This window comes from Ilyonectria robusta (assembly GCF_021365365.1).
Source record: "Ilyonectria robusta strain PMI_751 chromosome Unknown BGZ61scaffold_27, whole genome shotgun sequence".
NCBI classification, from domain to species: domain Eukaryota; kingdom Fungi; phylum Ascomycota; class Sordariomycetes; order Hypocreales; family Nectriaceae; genus Ilyonectria; species Ilyonectria robusta.
Window position 1 is genome coordinate 573,924 of NW_025764461.1, and position 19,210 is coordinate 593,133.

The following is a 19,210-nucleotide window of genomic DNA, read 5'->3' on the forward strand; positions in this document are numbered from 1 at the left end:
GATGTGTCCTTACTGAAACTGGCCAGTGAATGGGCCAAGTCACGCTCAATTGCCGCTTACACAGAGTATCCGAGCATGGACCGATCTGGAAAGAGGATAATGTTGGCTAAGCGCACAACCTCTGCTTCTGCGTGCGAGCTCGACGATGAACTCGTCAAGCTCTTCGTCTCGGCTTCGGCCTCCATCTCAACATCATCTTCCTTGGATTTCACCCTGTCGCTTGGTGGTGTGCCGGCGCGAGTCCCAGCCACCTCCCAGGGGGCCAGGCCCATAGCTTGCAAAGCAGCAGGGCCGCCAATCTCAGCAATCTCTTTCTCACCAGGGCGTGTTTCTGCATCTTCCATCACGTTTCCTCGACCGGTAGAGTCAAAGTCTGGCCCTGGATGACCCCGCTGGAATGCCTTCCTCTGGCGAGCAAGATAGAGGGCATTTGTTTGGGTCAAGGGTGCTGCCGGGACATACACTAGCATGCTAACATTGTCGCTATCGCCGCTGGGTGTCTTGAGCCCATAGTTGTTGCTGGACAGATAGTACGGGAGGTCGGGATGCCAGAAAATGTAGTCGCCGGCCTGCAGGGTCGGTAGAGTGATCATGCTTCCTCTCAAGTGGAGATGGGGATGCCAGTGCTCCGTGATTCTCTGAGCATGGCCGGGAACAGCTCCATGGATGATCGTATCGGGTTCCTTCTCGAGCTTCCAGTTATCCGGGTGAAGGTAGGCATCCCACTCGGGTCCGCTGCGAGACTCTGGGGGTGGGTTACGGGTGCTAAAGAATGGCCGGAGCAGATAGTAGGCCGTCGCGAGTTTTGGGGACGGCAACAACCGGACCATACCAGGCTCAACGGTAGAGAGCGCCAGTACTCCCTGGAACATTCGAAAGATAGTGCAGGCGCCGTAGCCATTATACAAGTCCATGGTCGCAGAGACGCGGCTGGCGCATTCCCATGGGTCGTGGTCTTCCCAGCGGCCATGGAAAACGTGGTTGTAAGTCCCTGCATGCTGGTAGCCATCGGGTTCCCAGCGCTCAAGGGAACCATTGTCCACCTGAGCGATGATACCAGCGGAAGACTCGAGGGCATTGATCCAGTCATCGGCGGACTGTGGGGGTTCGAGGGGCGGAACGTTGAGGTCGTGGGGCCGACTTTCGCCGGCTCCGTGTACCCGCAGTCGGTCCACATAGGTTATGGGCAGCCGGGTGACAAGTCGGTCGTCGGGGGTAGTTTCCCAAAGGTTCATCATGAAGCGCTGCGCACTTAGAACGCCGGGATGGGCGCGGGCGCGGACCTGTGCAGGTGTCCAAAAAAAGTCGAAACAGGCAGGGTCGTGCTGCTGGGTTTTGATGTGGCTCTTGCTATTGAGGTACTCGACCGTCTCCTGCACTGCGACGTCGGCATCGGGTTTGGGAACGACCTTTCGAATCACTCCAACGCCGTAGCGCCGGAGATCGCGGCCGAACCGGGTTGATTGCGTCGGGTTGTCGATATCAGCGAATTCGATGGACGGGATGAGATGAGCACCGAGGTCCTCGATGTGGTCAACCTCGGCGACGAGGGCGGTAAGAAGGCGGGTCCAACTCGCCTCAAGCTCGGCTTCGTGGCCCCGGATGAGATTTCGCTTGATTCTGGCAAAACGCGACGGTAGGGGAACGGGCTCAGGGCCCCAAAAGGAGAGGACGGGGGCGTCCTTGTCGACTGCCGCAGCGGTTGCCGCGGCCGTCATGTTTGAGGGTACTGAGGAGGGCTTTGAGGAGCCTGCGGCAGGAGTTGTTTTTAGTGACGATGCTGATGACGATGCCGATGATGATGGAGGTCCAGTAGTGGCCGTAATCGCAGGTGCGACGGCGGAGGGCGTTGTCGTGGCCGTCGCCGTCGCCGCTTGTGGGGTCGATGGCCTCGGAGTCATCGTCCTGGGTAAGTTGGTTGAAGCCGTGGACGATGCCGGCGCTGCTGAGCCCGCTCGCTTCGCTGGCGGTGTTGCTGCGGAGGCAGCTTTTGTGGCCTTGGACGTCGCGATTGCCGCTGCGACAGCTGCCGCCAGGTTTGTCATTGAAGCTGATGCACTTGGGCGATGCCGAGTTTTGGTGATCCTGCCCCCCTGCGTGTACGCTATGGCAGTCGCCGGCGCAGTGGTGGGCGTGACCTTGGGAGCGGGCAAATGTGACCGTGTGTGATGGTACGAGGGGCTGCTATTATCCGGACGGCATGGGCGGGAGGGGGAAGCAGCACTCCTGCCCTGTAAATCTGGCGCTTTTGGAAGGAGCCCCCCTCCACCCCCCGCCTCGGTTGATTCTGATTCTGATGCTGTCGTTGGGGCTGCTGTTAGTGGACCTGAGATGATGCCTTCCATTTCCTCCGTCTCTCCTCCATCTTCGCCTTTTTCGACATCTTCACCATCGGCTCGTCGCTTTCCATTCCCAGCAGCTCTCCCTACCACTCTTTCTCCTCTGCTTCCCAAAACATCTCCCAACGCATGGTGGTGGCCCGCGACCGCCGCTGCTGCTACGCCAATGGCGGATGCCAGCCCACGAGCGCGGTCGAGCATGGCAGGTGGCGTGGCCTCCTCGTCGGGCTGTGGGGGCAGGTCAACCGAAGATGCAGCCATGACTCCGCTAGGTCCGCTGTTTGCGCTGTGAATGAATGAGCAGTTCACCCCAATATCCCAACATTCAAAGGATTAACAAAGGTTGGCTAGCGATTGACGAGAGGAATCGAGGCTTGGAATGGTGGTTCGGCGGAGACGGGGAAAGGAAAAGATATCTCAGCGTCGCGTGTATAGGTAGGTCGACTAACAAACACCGATTCAGTCCCGAGGTTGAAGATGGAGAAACCAGCTAATGATATTGGTCAGGTCTCACTCGACTTAGTCCCTGCTATGATCCCGATAAACAAGACGTTCCAGCTGGATGGGTGAAGCACCAGATTGACAGGCGGCTGGACGGACCGGACTTATAAGGCGCGCCCCCTTTACCCTCACTCACGCGTTGCCGTCAACTTTGAACACACGACGCCCCCCGGCAGTCGTCAGTCGGCTGTGTTGGGGGAAGAATGCGACAGGGCAAGTGGATCTTGCAGCAGTTTTCGGGCCTGACATCCGTTAACCAAACGCCTTCGGTCCCATACCTTCCGCCCCGAAATTCCCGGTCAGCCCCCACAAGCAAGCAGCCCGTCACAAGCCTTCCCTCCCCTCCACATCCCCATGCTGATGGATGCCCGGCTTTGCGGGCCACCCTGTCGCTAGTCAGAGGCCGGGAGTCAGTGTTCTTGGCTCATTATTCACCACCATGTCCAGTGTGTCGGAGCATTCGCGGCAAACAAGATCATCATTGTCGGCCGATCCGCAAAGATTCAGCTGAGCAGTTCGCCACCAACACCCACGCGGACAGAAGACACCTCTCGGCCATCTTTCATCTTATCTCCCGAGGTTGGATGCTGCTGCTCCGGCCCTGGCTTGCGATCACCCGCAACGGTACCGACGCATCGAGTAGGGGTATCATCGTCCTGATGAGAAATATGCATGGATCGCGAATGCACGCCATCTCATGGCCTCCATGCCATTATTTCTCACACAACCCATCCACGATTCTTCTATACTTTGTTCACCTCGACGGACCTCAATCTGTTTCTTTTCGAAACATATGTCTCTCCATTTTCAACTATGATCAATATTTCTGCTGCTGCTAATCACTGAGTTCTTTATTCCCATTGCACCAGGCTTTCTTGCTCATGAGCACAGACCCATCTGTCACTGGTTGTCGGCCCGTGACTCCCGTCCACGACACGCGCGGTTGTCCATGATGGAGACAGATCCGACGGCCAAACTTGCCGCCTCGTCAATGGCCAGAGACCCCTGGCTCGGCCTATCTACTCCCAGGCATATGCAGCACCACAAGGATGACCCTCTCGATTGAGAATTTGAACTCAAGGCAGAGCATTCACTTTCGGCTCGTGGCGAATTTATCCTAAATAGCCCCATTCTGCATTCTCACGAGGTAACCCCCACAGTTTAGCCGGACTTCTTAGTCTCATAACGTTATCTGCATTCTCATCATAATACGCTGGTCCGCATACGGATAAGCACCGCAGCGGCAATATTCTATGATACATCAACCAGCACTTCGTGCTCAAGCTGGCCTGATAAGGCGGCAAACTACCCATCTTCTCCGATCGCTTACAGGCGGGACCGGTTCTCGAGCTTCCATCCCTCATCCATGGCAATGAGCTCCGCAGCACGCTCTCCAACAGCCAGGACCGTCACCATGGGGTTGATGGTAGGCATCTCGGGGAAGATGCCGGCGTCGACAATGCGCAGCTTGCCAATGCCGCGAACCTTGAGCTTAGGGTCCACCACAGCCATCTCATCGCGGGCCAAGTCACCCATCTTGGTGGTGCCGGCGGGGTGGTAGACGGTGTGCGCAACGCGTCGGGCGTACTCGCTAATCTCCTCATCGGTCTGCACCTTAGGTCCAGGGGCGACCTCGCGCTTGAGCCAACCCTTGAAGGGGTCTTGCTGAGCGATCTTGCGGGCAGCCTTAATACCGTACACAAGAGTAGCGGCATCGTATCCCTCGGGGTCTGTGAAGTATCGGAAGTCGAGAGCGGGCTTGACGTTGGGGTCGGAGGATGTAAGGTAGATGCGGCCTCGGGAGCGGGGACGGGGGATGTTCGGGGTCATGCAGAAGGCGTAGCGGTCGGGAACGACATCATATCCAAGTCGCTCGGTGTTGAGCGTGAAGGGGATCTGATAGCAGTGCATCATGAGATCGGCAGCATCGCCATCGTTACCGGCGGCGTTGGTGGGCTCGCGGCGCAAGAAGATGCCGGCATCCGAGTCCATGGTGGTCTGGTTGGCGGGGACGGGGCGGTTCAGCTCCCACATGATGATGCTCTCGGGGTGGTCGAGGAGGTTCTCGCCAACACCAGGAATGTCCTTGACAACAGGGATGCCGAGGCTCTCGAGCTGGGCGCGAGGGCCAATGCCGGAGTGTAGGAGGAGGCGGGGCGTGTCAACAGCGCCAGCGCAGAGGATGGTCTCCTTGCGAGCGTTGAGGGTGTGCTTCTCGCCTGACTTGAGGGTGAGGACAATTCCGGAGGCGACGTCGTTCTCAACAATGAGCTTGGAGACGTGAGCCTCGGTCAGAACGGTCAAGTTGGGTCGACGCTCCTCGCCGCGCAAGATAGGGTGGATGTAGGCAACGGAGGCGCTGCTGCGACGGCCGTTGTCGGGGTTGTAGGAGATGGAGAAGAAGCCGGTGCCTTGGGTCAGCTGGCCTTTCTCAGCAATCTCGGCGTTGAAGTCGGTGATGACGGGAATGTCCATGGCGGTGGAGCAGGACTTGACCCAGTCCTTGCAGAGCTGGTTGCGGTGGCGCGCGTGGACGGGCTGGATCTGGTTGCGCAAGTTGTCAACGTGGCGCATGACGGTGTCAAAGTCCCAACCGGCGCAGCCCTGGGCGACCCATCGCTCCATATCATGTCTGAAGGGACGGAAGGAGATGAGGGTGTTGTGGGAAGAGCAGCCGCCGAGGACCTTTGCGCGAGAGTGGCGGATATGGCTGTTGCCCATGGGCTGCTCGGTGGTGCCGTAGTCATAGTCAAGATCGCCGCCGAGAAGGCTGAGCCATTCGCGGAGGTTCAGGACGTTGTTGAGGTCGAAGTCTGAGGGACCGGCCTCAATAAGCAGGACCTTGCTCTCGGGAAGGTAGGTGGACAGGCGCGAGGCCAGGACACAGCCAGCGGTACCACCTCCGACAATGATGTAGTCGAAGGCGGAGCTGGGAGAAGGAGGGAGAGTCTGGGTGGTAGCCATGGTGATGGATTGGGGAATCAAAGATGAGGAATTGATAGCAATAGCCAAGTATTGGGTAGGATGATCTCAATGCTCCACGGGAGGACCAGTCCTTGCCGTGTTCCTGAAATTGGGATTGGGATTGGATTGAGATTGGGGTGAGGAGGAGTGACGAGGGGAAATAATTCGATTTAAGCCAGGCTGAAGGGAGTGTTTTGAAAGAAACGACTCTGCGCAAGGTGGGGGGGGTCCGGACCGATCGATGCCTGCAATCAAGGCAATGCTCGAAGGTTGAGGGCAGCACAGTACACAGTACGAGGATGACAAGGTACCTTGCAGTTACTAGCTGCGTCTAGTCTAGGAGAGCAGCTGAGGTGGATGGATGACGGACGCACAGCAGTACGGCGCCAACAGATGACGAGGGGTGAGCTGCGAAGCTAGCGACGATGCCGGGTGGAGCAACACCATGGCAGCCCGGCCGAGGAGGATCGAGTTGGAGACGCGACGGTGGCGGAGGCGGGGCGGCCGGAAGGAAGAAGTCTCTCACCGACATTCACCTACGAGAAGAGCCGCCTATGCCAGTCAGCCTCGGTCAACGAGCTCCAGTAGTTAGTACTGGTGTTTACAATTACAACGGGGGGAAAACACCCGCCTCCGTCTCTCCAATATCAGGCGCAGAAAGGCCGAGATGGTCTGGAGTCGGTACATCAATGGGTTGCTTGCTTATCTGCGGAAGCATACCTAGGTAGGTCACTAGCAGAGAGAAGATGGCTGAACAAGCATTTGCGGCACTGTATACAGCACAACCGGCATCTTGGTCAACCTTTTCCAACCGGAACCAATATTCAAGATGCTCGTGCAGCCAACTCCCGCCCCTCATCGGTACCGTAATTACAGGCATACAGCTCCCGAACAGCCATTTCCCGAACGGGATCCTCTTTGTCGTACGGTTTCACGGCAGGGGATCCACGGTTGGCGCCGTCTGCGTGGTTGCTCGGCGGTCGGGCGTGGCCGTCTCAGACCCTCCGTCGCCGTCTTGGCCGTCTTGGCCGCTGCTGCCGCGCACTCGCGCATCCGCACTGTGCCCCGGCCCCTCTTCCTCCTCCAACCACCGTTGGCCGGACATGAGCTAGTGGATAGTGCGCCGTGAATAGTCCTTTCACACACGTTGCGATGCGCACGAGGTCGCAGGGAGGCGCAGGCAAGATAGGATTATTCGAGACATCGCCAGGCACAGTCGGAGGTGACCGTGGATGAGGCCGCGCAGAGCTTCCGAGACGGGATAGCAAGTATTAGATGCGGCATTCGGCAATGATACATCCGCATCGAGACTCTGACGGCATGGACGCCTGCTGGGTTCCAAAAGGTTCAGATAGGCCCAGATACCCGTTTCTGGAAACAATATGATCAGCCTGCTTGTTCGTCGTGGTGACTTGCCATTCCTGGGCTAGTACATGCCATGTCTCTGGCTCACCTTGACAGGGCAGCACGGCAACCAGCCGCCATGGCCAATGACGTAGAGCGGCCCCGCCGGGCGCGTGGCGGGATCGTGGAGTCGAGTGCGCGCACCGGTGTGAACCCGGCGGCCGCGATAGCGTCGACGCCCGTCGAGCGCCCGCCGTTATCCGCAGTTGGGGTCCCCTGTTTCGTTGGCTCCGTACAGGACGGTGTTGTACGAGAGCAAGTACATACGTACGTGTCTGGGCGGGTAAGGGTTATTACCAAGGGGGAAAAAGGACGCCAGCCTCCAGAACTGAATTGAGCAATGGTATTGGCGGGTTGTGCTACATGGAGCCGTGCAGGGTTCTGCTGTTGCTTCTGCTGCTCCTGATGCTGCAGGGACACACAGGGTTATTTCTCCACCTTGGATGTGTGCCTCGCCATGTGTCATCTGCCGAGTATTGTAGTACAGTTGATTCTTGGAACTGTCGTGGTTGGGCGGGTTGGATTTTGGAATTTTATTTTTCCTCCTAAAAGTCTTTACTGCCGCAGAATACGGGTCCATCTACTTACCAGTGTTTCGTATTAGTGTTCCCAGCCCTTTTATTTCCAGTCCAAATTTTTTTTCTATCAATTGAGGCTTCGGTGCTTGTCAATGCGCTGTTGGCCATGTCCCAATTGCTAGCTTAATTCCTTTCAGCAAGTCCGTTTCAGCGGTGGCCGTCTGTATCTCTTCATGCCTTGGTTGCAGCGGCAAGCCAGCCCAGCGAGGCATAGTGCGGCGTGGGTTGCAATATGCACTGTATCCGCTGATGGGTCGCCATCCCCAACATGACGTGAGAGCCCACTAAAAGACCCCGCAATCTAGCGCCTATTCGATGGGAACGAGTCGTAGTCTGCATGCCATTGGCACCGCGCCGTCAGCCTGCCTTGGCGACCTGTAGCTGGCCTTCGTGTGAACGACTCCAGGTGACATTGTGTTTACGTGTGCGGATGTTCCGTTTAGATGATTGACGAAGGGTTTTTTTCCTTTTTCCCTCTCTTGTTTCCTCCCGTATCCAGCCGTCAGCAGTCAGGGTTTTCCACTGCTATCATCCGACATCGTGCGGCTGCTACCCAACCCCCACTCCCGGCCCGGTCCCGATGCGGGTGCTGTGCGGTTGCGTGAAGATATATCTCGACCTTGCCGTTCAAGAAGCAAGGTATGGAGTACCATAAGTATTACCGCACACAGTATCAAAGGTACTTGACAATACTTGATACTTCATATTGGAGAGATTGTGTTCCTTGTCGTTTGCCTTCCACTTGCTCTGCCTTCCCTCCCTCCAACCCTGCTCAATCCGTAGCACTGGACTAACCGATGAGATGGTTGCCCCGAGTCTCTTGCCACGTACAAGTAAACGATAGCACAATGGCTCATTCGCCGAATCAACAACCAAAAATCCACTAACTCAGGATGGTCAGTCATGCCGACTATCGATTCATCCTCGATACCTGTTGCTGTTCTTGTCCCTACCGGTGTTGGTCAGAACTCTCATGGTTCAGCTCTGCTTCCGCCCCACCCCCCACTTCGGCCAGCGTTCGGCATTTGGGGCACTCCCTGATTTTTTGGCCCGTTTTCATTGATCAATTCACGCTCGGGGAGGGAAGGGGGGGGGGGCTCGTTCTGGTCCTTGCTCTGTATCTCCATCGCTCCATCGAATCTTCATCGGCGTCCGCAATGCATCTCACCGTATCTCTACCCCCGATCAGATCGCGTCCCAGCCTGCTTGCTAACTGAACCGCGCCTTATGTAATCGCGCCCCCGTTCTCGCTTGCCACCCAGTTACCCAATTCGTATCTATCCGGTACGTACCTGTCCTGCCTGCGCTGTTATACGCATCTCCCCTCGCCGTCGTCATCGGCCATACCTGAAGCTATTGTCGTCGCCGTCGCAATTCTTTACACCCACCCACCTGCGAGCACCCGCCTCGTTCCCCAACCCTCATCTACCATCCTTCCCCGAGGCCATTCTCTTCCTCTCTCTTCTCCCAATCACCCCATAATACATCCATCATGACTTTCGCGACCGAAATCCACACCTTCCACTCGGGCCGGCCCCAACCGGAATCCTCTTCCTCCACGTCCACCTTCACCTCGGTCGACCCCAGCACCGCGAAGCCCCTCGCTACCATCTACACCACCACTCCTGCCCAGCTCAACGACACCATCGCTGCAGCTCAGGCTGCTTTCCCCGAGTGGTCTCAGACCCCGGCTCCCCGCCGTGCCGAAATCCTGCTGCGCGCCGCCGCCATCCTCCGAGAGCGCAACGACGAGCTCGCCCTCACCGAGACCCTCGACACCGGCAAGGCTTGGTCTGAGACCTCCACCGTCGACGTCGTCACTGGCGCCGACGTCCTCGAATACTATGGCCACCTCGCTGCTGGCAGCCTCCCCGGACACCACACCCGCCTGCGGGCCGATGCCTTCATCCTCACAAGCCACGAGCCTCTCGGCGTCTGTGCCGGCATCGGTGCCTGGAACTATCCCATCCAGATTGCTCTGTGGAAGTCGGCCCCGTGTCTCGCTGCCGGTAACTGCATGGTCTACAAGCCCAGTGAGGTGACGCCTCTCCATGCAAACACCCTCGCCCAAATCTACATCGAGGCTGGTGTGCCCCCTGGTGTCTTCAGTGTTGTCTACGGCGATGGGCCCAGCGTTGGCGCCCCCCTTGTCGCTCATGAAGGCATTGCCAAGGTCAGCTTCACTGGCCAGGTCAGCACCGGCAGCAAGGTTGCCAGCGAGGCTGCCAAGGGCATGAAGGGCATCACCATGGAGCTTGGCGGCAAGAGTCCTCTCGTCATACTGCCCGATGCAGACATCGATGAGGCCGCAGATGTTGCCATGGTTGCCAACTTCTTCTCCACCGGCCAGGTGTGCACAAATGGAACCCGCGTCTTTGTCCCCGATAATCTGCTGAGTAAGGTCGAGGCAGCCTTGGTTGAGAGGTGCCGCGATGGCCTTCGCATGGGCCTGCCCAGAGATGAAAAGACCAACTTTGGCCCCATGGTCAGCGCCGCGCAACAGGAAAAGGTTAAGATGTACATCCAGCTTGGCCGAGATGTCGACCGGGCTAGAGTCCTCTATGATGGTTCCCTAGCCGCTCAGAAGACATTGCCGACGGCGGATGGCTTCTGGGTTCCCCCAGTCATCTTTACCGACTGCACGGACGAGATGCGCATTACTCGTGAGGAGATATTTGGTCCTGTCATGTGCATCCTACCCTACAAGACCGCTGGGATGGATACTGAGGATTGGCTGCCACCGCTTATTGCACGAGCCAACGACACTCCCATGGGCTTGGCTGCTGGCGTTGTCTCGTCCGATGTCGGGTTGGCTCAAGATGTTATCAAGAAGCTCGATGCTGGCATCACTTGGATCAATACCTGGGGTGAGTCTCCTGCTGAGATGCCTGTGGGTGGATGGAAGATGAGCGGCGTCGGGGTTGAGAATGGTATCGAGGGAATTCGGGCCTACATGAGGACCAAGAGCACCCTAGTACAGCTCGGCAAGGGCGCGTGCAAGGGCGTATTTGCCAAGCTGTAGACGATTTGACGATACCCATGTAGAACTGAACGATTAAAACTGCTACGATAGACTTATTTTTGGCGCCATGATATCGTGCTTTGTTATATCATTTTCCCCGTCCAGTTGTTATACTCATCGCGCCCTGGTTAATCTGTAACTATTTTGGCTCGCTCGTGGCGAACTATAGGGTAGCAGCAGCCGAGTCTGGGAAGTCGGTCATTCTACGAGTAACAACATTAAAGTCGACAAGATATGTAGAGAAGGACACTCTTATTATTCACTCTTGGTTGGCAAGGGCCAGTTTTCTCTCGCCATATATATCAATAGGAGGCCAGTCCGAATACTCTTGTAAAACCCCAATTTCAGAAGGTCATCCCTGAAAACGCAAGAGTTCCAACTCCAAAAAACCGGTTTTCACGGGGATGGCGACAACACCAACAGTAGCGATAATGAGAATGAGAAGGCTTCACTGTCAACCGACAGCAACGAAGAAACCATCGATTCCACAGCCGATCGATTCAACCGAGCGGCCGGTCTGTATCTCGAAATATTCGACAGCCTCGCTTCAACACCGCTGGAGGAGAGTTCATCTACCAAAACTCGTTTGAACGACAGTTGTAGGCCATCGACAACCAACTCGTTACAAGCCTAATCAAACACAGGAATAATATGGGAGACACTACTAATACCTCTCCATGACTACGACCCAAGCTTTATTGGATAACTAAATTTCTGTCATTTACCCAAGCGACATAGAGATTTTGTGTGATTAATGAGATGGGCATAGTAATATGGGCTATACCACCCCTTCCAGTGATATTGCCAACAAAGAAATATTATACTTCAAAGACTTTTGACCAAATTGAAGTCGAACAGTGGAAAACGAGGTCAAGACACACGAATGGATAGCCAGACCCAACTTTTGAAGTACAAACATCGTGACTTGATGGCCGTGGTGAGCCTAGCAGGCCAGCTCCTTGCTCCTACTCCATAATATCGCAGTTGACATGGAATTGAACAAGTGTTATGGGCTATACTGTAGGCCGTAAATGCAGCTGGAATTGTGTAAGCGGAGCAATGCACGACCTCTTAACGTTCAGATCGATATTGACGGCAACGCCCGGGTAGCTGAATCTGCAGAAATTCAGTCGCTAATGTGGGAAACTAAGGGGAAGTGGAACAACATAGAAGAGATCTAAAACATATGGAAAATATCATCAAACTCAAAAAGGATATCCCTGTCGACATAAGTTAGAACCTATGGAGGTCAAGGCAGGCGGACTCATCATGGCTTGGATACTCAACCATCTGCTTATTGTTCATTCGTACTAACTTAGGATCTGGTGGCCTTCAGATTATTTTTAGGGTGCCTTAGTTCTCATAGTTTGTCAGCATAGCTTGATTTGTAAACACGAAATTTTATGACTTTATTTATAAGCCTGCTGACACCGTAGCTGCAATGTACGGTTTGCTTGCTTTAATACCGGGAAATCCACCTCTCATAGTCCGTAGATCCACTGAGGTCTAAAACCTGGCTTATCGATTCGATTCCGCGGCCCTAGGAGTCCGGCGAGAGGCCGAAAAGGAGACATAATACAAAATTTTCCTTTCCCTTGGAAAGAATCACCCTCCACGAGCGAATTCGCCAGAAGAATGGTGCACCACTTGTAATCGCACTATATACTCCAGCAACTTGTACGTTTACTTACAGATACCATCCCTATAAGCACGCTTGTCAGAAGTGCCTTGCCGTGAGCACTACTTACCCCGCTCGAGTAGGCATCATCGTCATAATTTCCAGCCTCCCTGTTCGTATCCTTCACCCGGGAGACATTCTTTTTTGAATTCTAATATACTTCATTCACTCCTCCGCATCATCCAAAAATCAGCATATCCCCAAGAGACGACAAGATGAAAGCACTCGTCCTCACCCCATCCACCCGCGAAGCAGCCGTCCGCGAACTTTCTCGCCCAGTTCCGGGTGTCGGGGAGGTGCTCATTCGTGTCCACGCTGTGGCTTTAAATCCGGTTGATTCGCTTTATGTCTCCCATCCGATCGCCATTCAGGAATATCGTGTTATTGGCACCGACTTTGCGGGCTTCGTCGTTGGCGCCAGCCCAGAGCTTGCCGGGTCACCCGATCCGAGGACGAAGTCGGGTGCACGAGTCGCAGGATTTCTTCAAGGAGGTTTGTCTATTCTTTTCTTATTTGCTTCTTCAATTCATTTCCCTCTTCCAGATCGGTTCGTTAGCAACAATACAGAACTAACTGTCATGTCACCTCGGTAGCCTGCTCTGTCAATGATCGCCCAGGTGCGTTCGCGGAGTACATCACAGCGCCATATGACCTGGTATGGCAAGTTCCAGAAAATCTTTCCCTCGAAGCTGCATCTGCGGTCAGCATGTGTGGTCTCACTGCTGCCCAAGGCGTCTTTGTCCGTCTCGGGCTTCCAAGCCCCTTCGCGTCGAGTTCTGGTGCGCTCCCCGTTGAGAATCAGGACACACATAGCCCCATCAATGTCTTCATTTACGGTTCTTCAACTTCACTGGGCCTCTACGCAGCCCAACTCGTGCGCCTTTCTTTCCTTGCATCAGGTCGCAAGATCCGTCTTGTTGGGGCGGCGAGTGCTGCAAAACACGACTTTCTTCGCAAGGCACCGTACTCGTATGACGCACTTGTGGACTACCGGGACTCAGACTGGCCGGACAAAGTACGGGAAGCAACTGCTGGTGGAGGTGTGGACTACGCCATTGACTGTATCTCGGAGGGTGCAACAGTCGAAAAAGTCCACAGCACTTTTGGCCCGCAGGGTCGATTCGCCGTGTTTCGAAGCCCGGGTGGCGGGGGTTTCGACACCTCTCGCTTGAGGGTGAAGCCTATTTATGGTGCTGTATGGGAAGGACTTGGAGTTGAGATTGGTTACAATGGTTCGTCCTGTTCTCCTCGTCCTTGTTATCCAGGTTTGCTGATTTACCTTCCCAGGCCAGACTATTCCTGCCACTCCGGCTGCAAGGGATTTTGCAACAAAGTTCTTTGCCTTCCTAAGCTCCGGTGCCGAAGAGGGCAAGGTCAACCTGGAGCCAAATCCCCTGCGCATCATGCCGGGTGGGCTGAAGCGAGTGGTGCCTGACGGGTTTACATTGCTGGGGGGTGATGGAGTGACGTCGAGAGCGACAACGAGAAGCGAGTTGGAGCATATGCGGCCAATTAGCGCGGAGAAGATGGTATATGTAATCGAGTAGAGAATTAAGCAGAGGTTTGCTGGGTTGCTAAGGAAACTGGTTAGCAAATCTTCGTCAGACTTTTGTACTAGTCTTGTTCCCAAGTACTGCACAGTTCCTTCTGGATAGAAGGCTTAGCAATAAACCGAAGGAAAGTGTGCAATTCCCCTAAACTTCAAGCTTCCCGGCCCCTGTGTCAACTCAGAGCAAAGTGGTTGGTCGCTCGAAACATAGCTCGATTCTAGGCGTCACATTTGCTCGCCGAGTTCCTCTGACTCCCTAGGTCTGAGTCAAGTCGTTTCATAGTGGATTCCTCTAGCGGTCTGCAGGAATAAAATCTTGTCGCCAAAATCCTACGGTGAAGGTTGCCCGTGTCTACATTTGCACCTAAACCTGGCCATGCTGTGAACAGGTCATGCAAACCGTGTCTTGGCATATTGAGCAGAGGTTGGGTAGAAGTTCACGATGAACTGGAGCCCAACCTCAATGTCATGGCCTCGGCCCAGAGGGTCAACGCGACCGATGAAAAGGGTATCCATGATGACAAAAGATAATCCGAGACCGAAGTTGACTCTACTACAGGCGACCTCTTCGGCCGGAGAAAATGGAAGCCAACGTGGCAAGGCCACGACATATTACATCCGACCTTCTGTACACATCATAACTAACCCCAAGACGTTGAAGCCTAGAATCTGACCTAAATTTAATAGGAAAGCGCCTGGCGATTTTACTGACTCGTCACAGCCGCAAATGTCCAGCTCTCTGTTGCAATTTGCTGTCATCGATTTTGGTCTTCATGGTCTCATGCCCACCACTTGCTCTTTCTCCAACCTCGCATCCGGTAAGCAAACCACATCTTGGTTGTGTCATCAAATTCATTGCCAGAGTCAAGGCTTTTTTGGCATGCTGTCTAGATTGTAATTATAATATTCTACCCTGGCCCACGAAAGCGTAAGACTCAATAACTGCAATGTGTCTCTGCCTGTGATGGCTTTCTGCACAAACACCCAAACCGACGCTGCGGCTTATGTATCTTGACCAGCATAAATGAAATTAGGTATGCCTTTAATACTTTTATGATCCATGCCACTGCCTCAAGAATTGATCCTCTTTGGCTTTACATGAACGTCATCGGTGTGTGGCGTGATTCCAGTAACCCAGCTTCCTCAAATTGGTTTGATCGTTAGGTTAACAGGCAGGAGGGCTATAAGGACTGGGTATGCTGCCTTGACTCTCATTCGTAACTTAAAGGGCTGATCAGGTAAAAGCTTAATGATACACAAATGCCTGTTCATGCAATCTGTATATACCACTTTGGTTACATCAGCTCTGACAATCACGAGATTTTATTTTTAATATAAACACTTCTCAATTATTCCTATATCTAGCTAGTGAGAGCCTCTCCTATCAGAGCTAGATTCTGAATTGCTGCTAAACCATATTGTGCAACATCATTTGTTGAAATCCAAGATGCTTCCTCCACTGGCATCAATACACTACTTCCATTAAGGTATGTAGTGTTCCAGGGAGCAGCTGCAGAAAACCCATCTGTGTTGAAAAACTCGTTCCAGGCTCGCTTCTTGATTGTCGAGTTGCTCAGCTGATTAGCCGCGTATGCTGTAAGTCGAGAATGTCCTTGGAACAGGTTTAAGCTGCCAAAGTTAGAACCATACCGGGCAGCCTGCTCTTGTTTTGTTGCCCCAAAGTAGTAGCAATAGTCGAGCCATGCCTGCTTGAAACCCTTCGGCAGAGTGTTGCCGTAGTACTCTATCGCTTCTGACACAACCTCCAGTAACCCAAATACGGCCGAGAGATGAGAAACGGACACATAGCCGAGGTTCTGAGGGTCAGCGGGAGGGGGCCCAAGGGTTCCCAGCTCAAGATCATAGAGTCCAGCGCCCGTCACGAAGCCGTTTGTGAGATTTGCGATGCCCGTGATGGTGCTTGTGAGCTTTGCCTTCGATTCTTCCCAGCGCGATCCTCGCCGCTCCCATTCGATGAGCCATCCACCCGCAAGAGCAGACCAATCCGTTCCCAGACCAATTGCAACTGTTGAATTTGGAGTTGGGGTCCACCCGTCTGTCCGAACCTTCCTATTCGGATCCAGAATTCCGTACGTTTTGTCTGTATCGAGCAGCTCTTCTAGTAGTTCACCAACTCGCTCGTCGCCGCCTGAGAGGTAGTAAAAGTACTTCCGATACTGGGGTTGAGAGATTCGAGCTTGCTTGGCACTGTCGCTCCAATGTTGGACACCATGGCGTGTGCCTAGGCCTTTCCAGTTGCCGAGATGGTATACGTCAACCTCTCCGGTATGCCGTGTCAGCGCCTCAGCAAACCTATAAATATCCTCCCGACCAGTACGGAGGAAGTAGAGCCAGAAGAAAAGATCAGGGGAAAGCTCAGAGTTATCCCACGCATACCCTCCAATATCGTAACGCCAAGTGTGTCTGTCGGTGTCATATGTGTGCATAAAATCTCCGTAGTCGAGGAACCCATACCACCTGCGCTGTTCAACTTGGTTTTGATAGAATTTGGCTAGAAAGTCGAGATGAGTTTCCAAAGTCTTTGCGGCATCGCTACTGTCATCTGGAACGTCCCAGTACGAGCCGAGCGCCTTTGTGTCCTTGATGTAACTCGGGTTGGCTACCAAGACTGGAGGGTTGTTGACATAGGTAACCAGTGTGGACAGGGTTTCCCTTGATGGCGTTTGATCAAATGCAATCAGAGAGATCTCGCTCGTTCTGGCGATGCCGTAAGGAGTATTGAAACCGTCCTCCCAATCTTCGTACGTGATCTGGAGCGCATCTAGCTCATCTGCATAGCCGTCCTGCCCCAAGCCATCGTGGAAAGGGCGGAGATCCAACGGCTCCGCAGATGGACTGTACAACCATAGTGTGATGCTTCCAGTGTCAGAGGCTGCGTTGGAAATATCGAAGCCAGTAGGGTAACGCTTCCAGAAATCACGGAGCCCTACTGCGAGGCCTCCAGTGGTCGCGCCTCCAAGGTATGCGAGCCCTTCAGCCCGAGTTCCACCCGGTATATTGATCCAACTCTGCCCAGCCTTGGTTCTCTTCTTGAGCGTAAATCCGTCGGGGGAGAGTTGGCTGAGGGAGTAGTCGTTCCAAGTTGGAATCCAATGAAGTCTGGAAGAGACTCTCGTGTCCCAAGTCGCAGTATCGGGAAGCTCGGTTCCATCAAACTGGGCAGTCTTAACCACTGCTCCTGGATCCCGTCTCAATCCAGTGATGCCTTGCACGGCTTCATTAAGCAGACCACCGTCAACTCCTGCGATTCTGATGTGGCGATTATACAGCTCTTCACCATCTAAGGGAACATCAAAACGGATCCCGATGCCTGTGATGAAGTCGCTTGTAGCATTGCCATCAAAAACAAGGCTGTGGACAATCTTGATTGACTCCGAGTTGGAGTACAAGTAAAATCGCAGCACAAACTGCAACCACGCATCATGAGATGAGGAGCCTGTAGCTTGATGATTTCCTCGAATGGTGACTAGTGCACGAACAGATGTCTGTTCTGCAATCGAGACGTCACTTATACGACTCTCAAAGTTGAAGAAGTCGATGGACGAATTCCCACGAGCTTCTGGGGTGTCTGCTACTCCGGACTGGGAATACAGGACCAACTTTCCGTTTTGGCCGACTTTCTTGCCGCTTTTCGTCTCGATTGTTTTGAGAATAGTGCCGCCTGTCTTGGGGAACGAGGCAATGAGCTTTCCGGTGTCGACTTTAATCTCATCCGAGGACTCAGTGACAACAATGCCGGTGGTTGTGTCGTCTACTCGGGCTGAAGCAGTGGAGTTGGTCGAACCATTTGATGCAGTCGCTTTGACGGTGTATCCTTCGGATATCAAGTCCAATCCCGGGATTGCGTGGCCTGTCCACTTCACGGAGCCGTCCGACCAGTATCCAGTGACCCAAGACTGGAGGTCAATGGTCTCGCCCGACGTGCCTGAGATTGAAAATGTGGTGCTCTCTGGCCAGTGTTTCCCACGTGGCCATGGGAGTCCGAAAGTAGTGCCTGAATGCAGTGTTGGTGTTTTGCCAAGCCAATTGACAGTCGCTGATGAGCTAGAATTCCCGGTCGCAGCTGAGACAGGACGGCCGAAGAGGGCCGACACGGCGAGAAGACATAAAGTTAATGGCGACATTGCGTCAAAGCACCGCAATAGCTCTATGAAAGGCCAACTGCAATGCAAGGCTTCTTTCGATAAAGTTACTGATTGGAAGGACTCCATCTACAATGGCCCTGCGCTACGCTTTATAACAGTGAGCGACGCAACTTGCTCTGTCCATCGCAATTTCGGACCATTTCCCTCGTGCTCTATAGCAAGCTCTGTCCGGAGATTGCGAGAGACCTTTCCGCCCGTGAGTTGGTGAATCTCGGGCGAAAGTGTGACGAACTGGGTTGGCCAAAGATGTAAGTCGACTAGCCCTTGTGTTTATCCGCAAGGGGAAGATTCGCAATGGCCCCGGGCAATGGCCCAATCAGTAAAGACGATGATGCCATACTCAGTATAGTTTGCAGCCGAACAACGCGGGGTGATCAGCAAATACTAAATTACAGGGTAACGTTCGGCGCTCGATCGACCGACAACAGGGCCGATCGAAAGCTACACTCAGCATAGTACTGTCCGTTCGAACCAGACTTTTTGGCCTGGCTATGTTGCCATCGACGGCATGGGGAAGCGAACCAATTAGATGCCGGCGTGTGTCAACCCATGCCATTTAATCCTCGCATACGGAGAATCATGAAATAGGGTTACCACCAATCGGCGCGCACATTCTCTTTGCATCTGCCAAGAAGAGGGGTATTCGGGCGAAGTTTTCTTTCGGGGATTGACTTGGGCCGGAGACCCGACCTCACGCCGATGGCAACATACCAGAACGGGACGGGACGAATGTTGCTTCATGCAAGCTGATATTAAGGGGCTTGGTGGGTGGATCTTTGTTCTCGAGGCATCATGTCGTAAGAATTTGGCTTTTTTTCTACATTGAGAGTATACCTGATCAGGAAATAGTCGCAACGCAAAACCGATCATGTTTTGCGGGGACAATGAATACGCCTATTACACATGATGTGATGACTTATGCCGTCGGAGAATCTCGTGCGCGTCGATACATGTCGTCTGTCCTAGTGGGCGATTTGGCGGTCTTCCGTATTACAGACTCAGAGTCAAC

The 19,210-nt window shown here is 54.0% G+C and overlaps 7 protein-coding genes across 7 annotated transcripts; 4 read left to right on the forward strand and 3 right to left on the reverse strand.

Annotated features, from left to right (window-relative positions):
- Nucleotides 1-56: 56 nt before the first annotated feature.
- Nucleotides 57-1,718, reverse strand: BGZ61DRAFT_365131 (uncharacterized protein; the record flags this gene model as incomplete). The annotated part of the gene is made up of 1 exon (XM_046241583.1): nucleotides 57-1,718. One exon carries the CDS (start codon nucleotides 1,716-1,718, stop codon nucleotides 57-59), a length of 1,662 nt encoding a protein of 553 aa, XP_046098012.1.
- A 1,140-nt stretch (nucleotides 1,719-2,858) lies between these two features.
- BGZ61DRAFT_120652 (uncharacterized protein) lies at nucleotides 2,859-3,923 on the forward strand. The gene has a single exon (XM_046237029.1). The coding sequence runs from the start codon at nucleotides 3,044-3,046 to the stop codon at nucleotides 3,677-3,679; it is 636 nt and encodes a 211-aa protein (XP_046098013.1). The 5' UTR covers nucleotides 2,859-3,043; the 3' UTR covers nucleotides 3,680-3,923.
- Nucleotides 3,924-4,166: 243 nt separating this feature from the next.
- BGZ61DRAFT_365487 (uncharacterized protein) lies at nucleotides 4,167-5,804 on the reverse strand (the record flags this gene model as incomplete). The annotated part of the gene is made up of 1 exon (XM_046241616.1): nucleotides 4,167-5,804. One exon carries the CDS (start codon nucleotides 5,802-5,804, stop codon nucleotides 4,167-4,169), a length of 1,638 nt encoding a protein of 545 aa, XP_046098014.1.
- Nucleotides 5,805-7,125: 1,321 nt separating this feature from the next.
- BGZ61DRAFT_558847 (uncharacterized protein) lies at nucleotides 7,126-8,058 on the forward strand (the record flags this gene model as incomplete). Its single annotated transcript, XM_046255734.1, has 3 exons — nucleotides 7,126-7,475; nucleotides 7,623-7,725; nucleotides 7,924-8,058. The coding sequence occupies exons 1-3, from the start codon at nucleotides 7,243-7,245 to the stop codon at nucleotides 8,056-8,058; spliced, it is 471 nt and encodes a 156-aa protein (XP_046098015.1). The 5' UTR covers nucleotides 7,126-7,242.
- Nucleotides 8,059-8,914: 856 nt separating this feature from the next.
- BGZ61DRAFT_461538 (aldehyde dehydrogenase domain-containing protein) lies at nucleotides 8,915-10,904 on the forward strand. Its single transcript, XM_046247183.1, has one exon. It carries the CDS (start codon nucleotides 9,279-9,281, stop codon nucleotides 10,806-10,808), a length of 1,530 nt encoding a protein of 509 aa, XP_046098016.1. The 5' UTR covers nucleotides 8,915-9,278; the 3' UTR covers nucleotides 10,809-10,904.
- Nucleotides 10,905-12,701: 1,797 nt separating this feature from the next.
- Nucleotides 12,702-14,033, forward strand: BGZ61DRAFT_365466 (chaperonin 10-like protein; the record flags this gene model as incomplete). Its single annotated transcript, XM_046241614.1, has 3 exons — nucleotides 12,702-12,978; nucleotides 13,080-13,718; nucleotides 13,774-14,033. The coding sequence occupies 3 exons, from the start codon at nucleotides 12,702-12,704 to the stop codon at nucleotides 14,031-14,033; spliced, it is 1,176 nt and encodes a 391-aa protein (XP_046098017.1).
- Nucleotides 14,034-15,396: 1,363 nt separating this feature from the next.
- BGZ61DRAFT_558850 (uncharacterized protein) lies at nucleotides 15,397-18,180 on the reverse strand (the record flags this gene model as incomplete). Its single annotated transcript, XM_046255735.1, has 2 exons — nucleotides 15,397-18,119; nucleotides 18,162-18,180. The coding sequence occupies 2 exons, from the start codon at nucleotides 18,178-18,180 to the stop codon at nucleotides 15,397-15,399; spliced, it is 2,742 nt and encodes a 913-aa protein (XP_046098018.1).
- Nucleotides 18,181-19,210: the final 1,030 nt, after the last annotated feature.